This window comes from Molothrus ater, chromosome 29 (assembly GCF_012460135.2).
Source record: "Molothrus ater isolate BHLD 08-10-18 breed brown headed cowbird chromosome 29, BPBGC_Mater_1.1, whole genome shotgun sequence".
Taxonomy (NCBI): domain Eukaryota; kingdom Metazoa; phylum Chordata; class Aves; order Passeriformes; family Icteridae; genus Molothrus; species Molothrus ater.
Window position 1 is genome coordinate 3,197,170 of NC_050506.2, and position 12,637 is coordinate 3,209,806.

Below are 12,637 nucleotides of genomic sequence, written 5' to 3' on the forward strand. Positions count from 1 at the left end.
GACTCCATGTTCTCAGAAGGCTGATTTATCATTTTATAATAGTATATAATAGTATTATATACAGCACTGTGTAATAGTATTAGACTAGTGTAACAGTATTGTGTGGTACTATATAATGCTATTGTATATAATATATAATTTTAAATAATATATAATATATTGTATATTGTATATTATATATAATATACAATATTGTATATTATATATATCATAATACTATATTGTATTTATGACTTTATAATACTATAGAATATATTATTATATTATATTATATCATATCATATCATATCATATCATATTATATATCATATCATATTACATTACACTATATTATACTATATTAGATTATACTGTATTATATATTATATATTATATATTATATATTATATATTATATATTATATATTATATATTATCATTATACAATATATATGTCATATAGTATCATATTATATATGATTATATATGATATTATATATATTATGTAATACTATTATATATATTATATAATACTATATAATAATCATTATATAATACTATATTATATGTATTACTTTTTAATACTATATTATATAATACTGTATATTAGGCATGCATATATATATATATCTCCCTAATACTATATTATAGTTTAGAATACTAAACTATACCATATTAAAGAATACAGAAAGGATGCTTACTGAATGCTAAAAAATAATAAGGAAATCTCGTGACTCTCTTCAGAGTCCTGGCACAGCTTGGCTGTGATTGGTCATTAATTCAAAACAATTCACATGAAACCAATGAAACAATCACCTGTTGGTGAACAATGTCCAAACACATTCCAAAGCAGCCAAACACAGGAGAAGCAAATCAGATAATTCTTGTTTTCCTTTTTCTCTGAGGCTTCTCAGCCTCCCAGGAGAAGAATCCTGGGCAAAGGGTTTTTTCCAGCAAATGTGAATGTGACACTTGCCCTTAGGGGTGGCACTGGGAGGGGGACAGTGGCACCCACAGGTGGCACTCCCTGGGCTGGGGGTGCCTGTGCAGGGATGGAGGGGGTGAATGGAGCATCCCAGGAGTGCCTGGCAGGGAGTGCCAGGGTCAGTCCCTCCCCAGATGCCACCAGGCAGTGCCAGCTTCTCCTGCTGCATCCCAGGCAGGGCTCGGAGCACCCTGGGACAGTGGAAAGTGTCCCTGCCATGGCAAGGGTGGCACTGGGTGGCATTTAGGTCTCTTCAACCCAGCCCATTCCATGAGTCCCTCCCTGGCTGGGACTTCCAGAGAAGCCTCAAGCTGGGATTCACCCTTCATCCCCATCCCCAGTTCTGTCCTCACTGCCCAATTTTGGGATGCTCTGCAGGGATCTGCTCGTGGCAGGACCCTCCAGCAGCTCTGGGGCCGTGCTCCTGTCCCTGGGAGCTGCCTTGGGGACAGCAGTGTCCCCTGTCCCCACGGGTGCTGCAGGTGGGGGGTGGCAGGACCCATCCCAGCTCAGGAATGAGGCAAAACCCCCCTGGTTTTTGGGACCATCCCTGCAGACGACACCACAGAGCTGTGCTCAGGCGGCTTTTGGGGACAGCGCTGTCCCCTGGGATGCTCTGGAGGGAGGTGACACCAGGAATTGTCCTTCTCCTCGTGCAGAGAGCCAGCCCACGACGTCGGACGAGACCGTGGTGGCCGGGGGCACGGTGGTGCTCAAGTGCCAGGTGGAAGATCCCGATGATTCCTCGCTGCAGTGGTCCAACCCTGCCCAGCAGACCCTGTACTTCGGGGAGAAACGAGGTAAAACCCTAAAGCTGGGGGGAAATGGGGTAAAACCCCACAGTTTGGGGAAAAATGGGGTAAAATCTCATAGATTGGGGGGAAATGGGGTAAAACCCCACAGTTTGGGGGAAAATGGGGTAAAATGCCACAGTTTGGGGGGAAATGGGGTAAAATCCCACAGTTTGGGGATAAATGGGGTAAAATCTCATAGTTTGGGGAAAAATGGGGTAAAATCCCACAGTTTGGGGGAAATGGGGTAAAATCCCACAGTTGGGGAAAAATGAGGCAAAACCCCGGAGCTGGTGAAAAAGGAGCTAAAACCCCAAAGTTTGGGGAAAATGGGGTAAAATCCCACGATTGGGGAAAAATGGGGTAAAATCCCACAGTTTGGGGGAAAATGGGGTAAAATCCCACAGTTTGGGGAAAAATGGGGTCAAACCCCACAGTTTGGGGAAAAATGGGGTAAAATCCCACAGCTGGGGAAAATGGGGTAAAATCCCACAGTTTGGGGAAAAATGGGGTAAAATCCCACAGTTGGGGAAAAATGGGGTAAAACCCCACAGTTTGAGGGAAAATGGGGTCAAACCCCACAGTTTGGGAAAAATGGGGTAAAACCCCACAGTTTGGGGGAAAATGGGGTAAAACCCCACAGTTTGGGGAAAAATGGGGTAAAATCTCATAGTTTGGGGAAAATGGGGTAAAATCCCACAGTTTGGGGAAAATGGGGTAAAACCCCAACTGGAGGTAAAGCCCTGGAGCTGGGGAAAAAGGAGGAAAACCTTCAAAATTGGGGAAAATGGGGTAAAACCCCAACTCCAGGTAAAACCTCACAGCTGGGGAGAAAGGAGGTAAAACTGCAAAGCTGAGGAAAAATGAGGTAAAATCCCAACTCCAGGTAAAATCCCACAGTTGGGGAAAATGAGGTAAAATCCTGACTAGAGGTAAAACCCCACAGTTGGGGAAAAATGAAATAAAACCCCACACTTGGGGAAAAATGAAATAAAACCCCACAGTTGGGGAAAAAGGAGGTAAAACCCAATGCTGCCACCCTGGGAGCTGCTGCTGGCTGGGGTGGCGGCATTGGGCTGGGGTGGTGGCACTGGACTGGGGTGGTGGCACTGGGCTGGGGTGGTGATTGGGGTGGTGGCACTGGGCTGGGGTGATGGCACTGGGCTGGGGTGGTGGCACTGAGCTTGGGGTGGTGGCACTGGGCTGGGATGGTGATTGGGGTGGTGGCACTGAGCTTGGGGTGGTGGCACTGGGCTGGGATGGTGATTGGGGTGGTGGCACTGGGCTGGGATGGTGATTGGGGTGGTGACACTGGGCTGGGGTGGTGGCACTGGGCTGGGATGGTGATTGGGGTGGTGGCACTGGGCTGGGGTGGTGGCACTGAGCTTGGGGTGGTGGCACTGGGCTGGGGTGGTGGCACTGGGCTGGGATGGTGGCACTGAGCTTGGGGTGGTGGCACTGGGCTGGGATGGTGGCACTGGGCTGGGATGGTGATTGGGGTGGTGACACTGGGCTGGGGTGGTGGCACTGGGCTGGGGTGGTGGCACTGGGCTGGGGTGGTGATTGGGGTGGTGGCACTGGGCTGGGGCGGTCGCACTGAGCTTGGGGTGGTGGCTGGGGTGGTGGCACTCAGCTGGGGTGGTGGCACTGAGCCCACTGTCCCTTTTGTCCCCAGCCCTGCGGGATAACAGGATCCAGCTGGAGAGATCCACCCCCAACGAGCTGACCATCAGCATCAGTGACGTGGTGCTGGCCGACGAGGGCGAGTACACCTGCTCCATCTTCACCATGCCCGTGAGGACAGCCAAGGCCCTGGTCACCGTGCTGGGTAGGACATGGGGACAGCCCTACGTGTGCCACTCTTGATGAAAGATCGCCCACTGTGCCTAAAACCCCGACTGTGTCACCCTTGCTGAAAGATTTCTCACTGTCCCTAAAGTCCAGACTGTCCCTAAAGTCCAGACTGTGCCACGTTGGCTGAAACATTTCCCTTTTTCCCTAAAGTCCAGACTGTGCCACCCTGGCTAAAAGATTGCCCACTGTGCCTAAAATCTGGACTGTGCCACCTTGGCTAAAAGATTTCCCTCTTTTCCTAAAGTCCAAACCGTCCCTGAAGTCCAGACTGTGCCCCCTGGCTAAAAGATTTCTCACTGTACCTGAAGTCCAGACTGTCCCTAAAGTCCAGACTGTCCCTAAAGTCCAGACTGTGCCACATTTGCTGAAACATTTCCCTTTTTCCCTAAAGTCCTGACTGTGCCATCCTGGCTAAAAGATTTCCCTCTGTCCCTAAAGTCCGGGCTGTGCCTAAAGTTCAGACTGTGCCACCCTGGCTAAAAGATTTCCCAGTGCCAGGGGAAGGTTTTGGAGTACCAGGTGCAGGGTTTGGGGTTCCAGGGCAGGATTTGGGGTTCCAGGGACAGGATTTGGGATACCAGGTGCAGGGTTTTGGGGTTCCAGGTGTAGGATTTGGAGTACCAGGGGCAAGATTTGGCATGCCAGGGCAGGATTTGGGGTTGCAGGTGCAGGATTTGGGATACCAGGAGCAGGATTTGGGGTGCCAGAGCAGGATTTGAGATGCCAGGAGAAGGTTTTGGAATACCAGGTGCAGGATTTGGGGTTCCAGGGGCAGGATTTGGGGTTCCAGGGGCAGGATTTGGGATACCAGGTGCAGGGTTTGGGGTTCCAGGAGCAGGATTTGGGGTTCCAGGGGCAGGATTTGGGATGCCAAGGGAAGGATTTGGGATGCCAGGAGAAGGTTTTGGAATACCAGGTGCAGAGTTTGGGGTTCCAGGTGCAGGGTTTGGGGTTCCAGGAGCAGGATTTGGGGTTCCAGGGACAGGATTTGGGATACCAGGTGCAGGGTTTGGGGTTCCAGGGCAGGATTTGGGATCCCAGGTGCAGGGTTTGGGGTTCCAGGAGCAGGATTTGGGGTTCCAGGGCAAGATTTGGGGTTCCAGGGACAGGATTTGGGATACCAGGTGCAGGGTTTGGGGTTCCAGGGGCAGGATTTGGGATGCCAAGGTAGGATTTCCCTAAGGAAAGGATTCCACAGCCCCCATCAGCAGCTCCCAGACCCCATCACCTGCGTGCGTGTCGCACGTCGCGGTGGCACTGCCAGCTCAGGTTTGCGGGGTTTGTTTTGTCTCCTCCTGCAGGAATCCCCCAGAAGCCCCAGATCTTCGGCCACGAGCAGCCCATCGATGAGGAGAAGGTGGCGCGGCTCATCTGCCGCTCGTCCGGCAGCAAACCCGCGGCGCAGCTGCGCTGGAGGAAGGGCAACAGGGACATCAAGGGTGGGTGGCGCTGTCCGGGGGTGGGGACAGCTTGGGGACACCGCGGGGGGAGCGCGCGGGGGGACGGGGGGCGTTGGAGCTGTGGGAATGGAGCTGATTTCAGTGTGGGAGTGATTTGGGGATGGGTGAATGGCAGCGTTGGAGGTTGGGGGGTTTTAGGGGGTGTTTGGTTATAGGGCGAGGGCAGTCACAGGTTTGTTTGTTAGGAGGTAATATATAATTATACTATTGTATATATATAATAGATAAAATATATTTTTATATATATAAAATATATATACATCATTATATATATAATATATAAGATAATATAAAATCATAAAGTATAATTATATAATATTGTTATATATAATATTATGTTCTATAATATTAATTGTATAATATATAACAATATATAGTTATATAATATAGAATATATAATAATTATATTATATTATATTATATTATATTATATTATATATTATATTATATTATATTATATTATATTATATTATATTATATTATATTATATTATATTATATTATATTATATTATATTATATTATATTATATTTTATATTTTATTATATTATATTATATATTACCTTCTGAACTAATACAACTTTCTAACTAATCTGTGATTTTTCTGCTTAATGCCAGTGTATTGTATTGTTACAATCATAATAATGCAGTTATAATACATTTATAACACAGTTATAATGCAATTATAATACAGTTATAATACACTCGTAATACAGCTATAATCCAATTATAATACAGTGATGATGCAATTATAATACAGTTATAATACTATTATAATTTAATTATAATACAACCACAATAACATTTGTACAATATTTACATCAATCCAAGCTTCTCCTGTGCCTGCAGCTCAAACCCTTCAGTGGAAATTTCCATTTTTGCCCCTTCCCCCAGGCAGGGCTGTCCCCTGCTCAGTGTGCCATCTGTCACTGTCCCCTGTCCCCACAGACTCGGGCACCGAGGTGGTGGAGGACCCCAATGGCAAAACCTTCACGGTGACCAGCAGGGTGGAGTTCCGTGTCACCAAGGAGGACAACGAGGTCGAGGTCACCTGCACCGTGGACCACGAGTCCCTGCAGAACGCAGAGAGATCCACCACGCAGAAGCTGCAGGTCCACTGTACGTGGGGGGGACGTTTGGGCTGGGCTGGACGTTCAGGGGACACCACACAGGTGGCCTGGGGTGCTCAGGGACACGCGGACATCGCGGTCTTGTCACACACGGGGCACGGTGACGCTGCCCCTGCATGGTGACACGCACACCCTCAGCTTCCCACCCCTGTCCCAAACCCTGCTTGTCCCCATCTCCCAGGGGTTTGTCCCTCCTCCATTTCCCTCAATCCTGTCCCCAAATCCTGCTTGTCCCCAAATCCTGCTTGTCCCCATCTCCCAGGGGTTTGTCCCTCCTCCATTTCCCTCAATCCTGTCCCCAAATCCTGCTTGTCCCCAAATCCTGCTTGTCCCCATCTCCCAGGGGTTTGTCCCTCCTCCACTTCCCTCAGTCCTGTCCCCAAATCCTGCTTGTCCCCAAATCCTGCTTGTCCCCATCTCCCAGGGGTTTGTCCTTTCTCCACTTCCCTCAATCCTGTCCCCAAATCCTGCTTGTCCCCAAATCCTGCTTGTCCCCATCTCCCAGGGGTTTGTCCTTTCTCCACTTCCCACCCTTGTCCCAAATCCTGCTTGTCCCCAAATCCTGCTTGTCCCCATCTCCCAGGGGTTTGTCCTTTCTCCACTTCCCACCCTTGTCCCAAATCCTGCTTGTCCCCAAATCCTGCTTGCCCCCATATCCCAGGGGTTTGTCCCTCCTCCATTTCCCTCAATCTTGTCCCCAAATCCTGCTTGTCCCCATCTCCCAGGGGTTTGTCCTTTCTCCACTTCCCTCAATCCTGTCCCCAAATCCTGCTTGTCCCCAAATCCTGCTTGCCCCCATATCCCAGGGGTTTGTCCTTTCTCCACTTCCCACTCCTGTCCCCAAATCCTGCTTGTCCCCATCTCCCAGGGGTTTTCCCTGCTCCACTTCCCACTCCTGTCCCCATTCCCCTGTCCCTGTTCCCTGTGCTGCTGATGGGGTGGGGGACATGGGAGCACCCCCTGAGTGCTGTCCCTACCCCTGGGTGTTGTCACCCCTCAACTCTGCACACCCAGAACTTGCCCAGGGGTGGGATTTGGGGTGCCAGGGGCAGGATTTGGGGTGCCAGGGGCAGGATTTGGACTTCCAGGGAAAGGATTTTGGGTATCAGGGCAGAATTTGTGATGGCAGGTTTGGGATTTGGGGTTTCAGGGCAAGACTTGGGATGCCCGGGGCAGAATTTGGGATCCGTGCACAGGATTTGGGGTTCCAGGTCAGGATTTGGGGTACCAGGGCAGCACTTGGGGTGCCAGGGGAAGGTTTTATAATCCCAGGTGCAGGATTTGGGGTGCCTGATGGAGGATTTAGGGTTCCAGGGCAGAATTTGATGTGTCAGGTGCAGTATTTGGGATCTCAGATGCAGGATGTGGGGTGCCAGGGCAGGATTTGAGGTGCCAGGAGCAGGATTTAGGATCCCAGGTGCAGGATTTGGGGTGCCAGGGCAGGATTTGGGGTGCCTGGTGGAGGATTTGGGGTTCCAGGTGGAGGATTTGGGGTGCCAGGAGCAAGATTTGGGGTGCCAGGGCAGGATTTGGGGTTCCAGGGCAGGATTTGGGGTGCCAGGGCAGGATTTGGGGTTCCAGGAGCAGGATTTGGGGTGCCAGGAGCAAGATTTGGGGTTCCAGGGCAGGGTTTGGGGTGCCAGGGCAGGATTTGGGGTTCCAGGGCAGGATTTGGGGTTCCAGGGCAGGATTTGGGGTGCCAGGGCAGGATTTGTGGTGCCAGGGCAGGATTTGGGGTGCCAGGTGGAGGATTTGTGGTGCCAGGGCAGGATTTGGGGTTCCAGGGCAGGATTTGGGGTACCAGGGCAGGATTTGGGGTTCCAGGGCAGGATTTGGGGTGCCAGGGCAGGATTTGGGGTTCCAGGGCAGGATTTGGGGTGCCTGGTGGAGGATTTGGGGTTCCAGGGCAGGATTTGGGGTTCCAGGGCAGGATTTGGGGTGCCAAGAGCAGGATTTGGGGTGCCTGGTGCAGGATTTGGGGTGCCAGGGCAGGATTTGGGGTGCCAGGAGCAAGATTTGGGGTGCCTGGTGGAGGATTTGGGGTTCCAGGGCAGGATTTGGGGTGCCAGGAGCAAGATTTGGGGTGCCTGGTGGAGGATTTGGGGTTCCAGGGCAGGATTTGGGGTGCCAGGGCAGGATTTGGGGTGCCAGGGCAGGATTTGAGGTTCCAGGGCAGGATTTGGGGTTCCAGGGCAGGATTTGGGGTTCCAGGGCAGGATTTGGGGTGCCAGGGCAGGATTTGGGGTTCCAGGGCAGGATTTGGGGTGCCTGGTGGAGGATTTGGTGTTCCAGGGCAGGATTTGGGGTGCCAGGGCACGATTTGGGGTGCCAGGAGCAGGATTTGGGGTTCCAGGACAGGATTTGGTGTTCCAGGGCAGGATTTGGGGTGCCAGGGCAGGATTTGGGGTGCCAGGAGCAGGATTTGGGTGCCTGGAGCAAGATTTGGGGTGCCAGGGCAGGATTTGGGGTTCCAGGGGAGGATTTGGGGTTCCAGGGCAGGATTTGGGGTTCCAGGGCAGGATTTGGGGTGCCAGGAGCAGGATTTGGGGTTCCAGGGCAGGATTTGGGGTTCCAGGACAGGATTTGGGGTGCCAGGGCAGGATTTGGGGTGCCAGGGCAGGATTTGGGGTGCCAGGGCAGGATTTGGGGTGCCGGGCCCTCACCCCTCTGTTCCTCTCCCCCTTTTCCAGACAAGCCCACGGCGAAGATCGAGCCTCACCCGCAGTACCCACGCGAGGGGGAGAAGCTGCAGCTGCAATGTGACGGGCAGGGCAACCCCATGTAAGGCCTTCCTCACCTCCCTCCTCCTCCTCAGGGCCTCCCCTCCCTCTCCAGGTGCCACATCCCACCCCAGGAGGTGCTGGCTGGGTTTGGGGTGTCCCTGTCCTGGGGGTTCCATGGGAGCTCCCTGTCCTCTCCTGGAGCAGCAGATCCATCCTGGCTCGTGCCTAAATTAAACATTTCCCCTTTGTGTCCTGGGACAGCCTCAAGGAGCTGGAACTGGATGGATTTAAGAGGAATAAAGTGAATTTTTATTGAATTGTCATCAAAAGCCACACCCTGGCACTGTCCAGATGGCCCCAGGATGGAAGCAAAAGAGGGGCCTGGTCATGACATCTCACATTTTAATAAGTTTTAGTCTGGTTTATAAGTTTTAGTCTAGTTGATAAGTTTTGTTTTAGTTTATTTGCATATAGGAGTTAATTGTCCAGTTCATAGCTTCAAATGATGAAGTTTCATCCTCCTTGCTTGCCTCTTTTCACCTGGTTTATGGTTTGGGCCTGAAATTTGAAGAGATTTGCCTTGAGTCTCCAGCTAGAATGGGATTGTTTTGTGAAAAGATCCTAGGAACACTTAATACAAAGCTGAACAGAAAAACTGAAACTCTAAGGAATCATCCCCATCCCATTCCTCTAGGATTCTTTCTTCCCCACCCTGTGAAAAAATCCCAGTACCATTAATATAAAACTAAACAGAAAAACAGAGCAGAAAAACACCAAGGAATCAGTTGACCCCATACCATTCCTATAGGATTTTGTCTTCCCTATCTGATAAAAAGATCCCAATACCATTAATACAAAGCTGAACAGAAAAACAGAGCAGAAAAACTTAATCCCAAGGAATCAATTTATGCCCATCCTGTTCCTATAGGATTCTTTTGTTTTAACCACCCTGTGAAAAGATCCCAGTAACATCAATATAAAACTAAACAAAAAAACAGAACAGAAAAACTTAAACACAACAGAAAAACCCCAAGGTACCAGAACAGAAAAACCCCAAGGAATCAGTTCATCCCCATCCCATTCCTGTAGGATTTTATCTTCCCCACCCTGTGAAAAGATCCCAGTGACATTAATATAAAGCTGAACAGAAAAACACAACAGAAAAACCTCAAGGTATCAGTTTATGCCCATCCTGTACCTATAGGATTGTTTTATCTTCCCCACCCTATAAAAAGATCCCAGTGACATTAATATAAAGTTAAACAGAAAAACTTAAACCTAAGGTATCAATTTATCCTCATCCCATTCCTATAGGATTTTATTTCTCCACCCTATAAAAAGATCTTAGTGACATTAATATAAAGCTGTACAGAAAATTTGAAAAACTTAAAACCCAAGGAATCCGTTTATCCCCATCTCATTCCTATAGGATTGTTTTGTTTTAACCACCTTGTGAAAAGATCCCAGTGACATTTAATATAAAGCTGAACAGAAAAACACAACAGAAAACCCCAAGGTATCAGAACAGAAAAACCCCAAGGAATCAGTTCATCCGCATCCCATTCCTGTAGGATTTTATTTCCCCCATCCTGTGAAAAGATCCCAGTGACATTAATATAAAACTAAGCAGAAAAATAGAAAAACTTACAACCCAGGGTATCAGTTTATCTCCATCCTATTCCTATAGGATTTTATCTTCCCCACCCTGTGAAAAGATCCCAGTAACATTAATATAAAACTAAGCAGAAAAACAGAACAGAAAAACTCCAAGGTATCAGTTTTTGCCCATCCTGTACCTATAGGATTGTTTTGTCTTAACCACCCTATAAAAAGATCCCAGTGACATGAATATAAAGTTAAACAGAAAAACTTAAACCTAAGGTATCAATTTATCCTCATCCCATTCTTATAGGATTTTATTTCTCCACCCTATAAAAAGATCTTAGTGACATTAATATAAAGCTGTACAGAAAAATTGAAAAACTTAAAACCCAAGGAATCCGTTTATCCCCATCCCATTCCTATAGGATTGTTTTGTTTTAACCACCCTGTGAAAAGATCCCAGTGACATTAATATAAAGCTGAACAGAAAACCAGAACAGAAAAACCCCAAGATATCAGAACAGAAAAACCCCAAGGAATCAGTTCATCCCCATCCCATTCCTGTAGGATTTTATCTTCCCCACCCTATAAAAAGATCCCAGTGACATGAATATAAAGTTAAACAGAAAAACTTAAACCTAAGGTATCAATTTATCCTCATCCCATTCCTATAGGATTTTATTTCCCCACCCTGTAAAAAGATCCAAGTGAATTAATATAAAGCTGTACAGAAAAATAGAAAAACTTAAACTCCAAGGTGTCAATTTATCCCCATCCCATTCCTATAGGATTGTTTTGTTTTAACCACCCTGTGAAAAGATCCCAGTGACATTAATATAAAGATGAACAGAAAAACCCTAAGGAATCAGTTGACCCCATCCCATTCCTATAGGATTTAGTCTTCCCCACCCTGTGAAAAGATCCCAGTAACATTATTATGAAGCTGATCAGAAAAACCCCAAAGAATCAGTTTACCCCTTCCCATTCTATAGGATTTTGTCTTCCCCACCCTATGAAAAGATCCCAATAAAATTATAGCTAAACCAAAAAACTTAAACCCCAAGGAATCAGTTTACCCCATCCCGTTCCTGTAGGGTTTTGCCTCCTCACCCTATAAAAAGATCCCATAACATTAATAGAAAGCTAAACAGAAAAATTTCAACACAACAGAATAACCCCAGGGTATCAGAACAGAAAAACCCCAAGGCATCTGTTTGTCCCCATCTCCCATTCCTATAGGATTTTATCTTCCCCATCCTGTGAAACAATCCTAGTAACATTAATATAAAGCTGGTCAGAAAAACTCTGAGGAATCAGTTGACCCCATCCCATTCCTATAGGATTTAGTCTTCCCCACCCTGTGAAAAGATCCCAGTGGAATTCATATAAAGCTAATCAGAAAACCAGAACAGAAAATCTTAAACCAAGGAATCTGTTTATGCCCATCCTGTTCCTATAGGATTTTATCTTCCCCACCCTATGAAAAGATCCCAGTAACATTAATATAAAGCTGAACAGAAAAACACAACAGAAAACCCCATGGAATCAGAACAGAAAAACCCCAAGGTATCAGTTTATCCCTATCCTATTCCTGTAGGATTTTATCTTCCCCACCCTGTAAAAGGATCCCAGTAACATTAATGTAAAGCTAAACAGAAAACCTGAAACCCCAAAGTATCAGTTTATCCCCATCCTGTTCCTATAGGATTTTGTCTTCCCCACCCTGTGAAAAATCCTAGTAACATTAATATAAAGCTGAACAGAAAAACACAACAGAAAACCCCAAGGAATCAGAACAGCAAAACCCCAAGGTATCAGTTGATCCCATCCCATTCCTATAGGATTTTACCTTCCCCACCCTATAAAAGACCCCATGGCATTAACCCAGAGCTGCCCAGGAGGGCAGGACAAGGAAGGCCCAAGGCCTGGTTTTGTGCCCAGCCCGCAGGAATTCCTCTGGGAGAAGGAGGGCAGCGACGCTCCGCTGCAGCTCAGCTCCGACAGCGTGCTCATCTTCCCCTTCCTCAACAAGAGTGACAGCGGCACCTACGTGTGCACGGCCACCAGCTCCATGGGCAGCGTGGTGGCCAAGTACAACCTGGATGTCAGCGGTGA

At 47.9% G+C, this 12,637-nt stretch overlaps 1 protein-coding gene across 3 annotated transcripts in view; it reads left to right on the forward strand.

The window, feature by feature from the left end:
• CADM3 (cell adhesion molecule 3) overlaps positions 1-12,637 on the forward strand; it is a 34,965-nt gene that overhangs the window by 13,396 nt on the left and 8,932 nt on the right. For all 3 annotated transcript variants that reach the window (XR_008508882.1, XR_008508881.1, XM_036397751.2), the window contains exons 2-7: positions 1,623-1,763; positions 3,430-3,582; positions 4,910-5,047; positions 6,016-6,186; positions 8,888-8,978; positions 12,464-12,633. Coding sequence is in view for 1 of the 3 variants with exons in the window: in XM_036397751.2 (XP_036253644.1) it covers positions 1,623-1,763; positions 3,430-3,582; positions 4,910-5,047; positions 6,016-6,186; positions 8,888-8,978; positions 12,464-12,633 (864 nt within the window). In the remaining 2 variants the exon portion in view is untranslated. The remainder of the gene's footprint in view (positions 1-1,622; positions 1,764-3,429; positions 3,583-4,909; positions 5,048-6,015; positions 6,187-8,887; positions 8,979-12,463; positions 12,634-12,637) is intronic.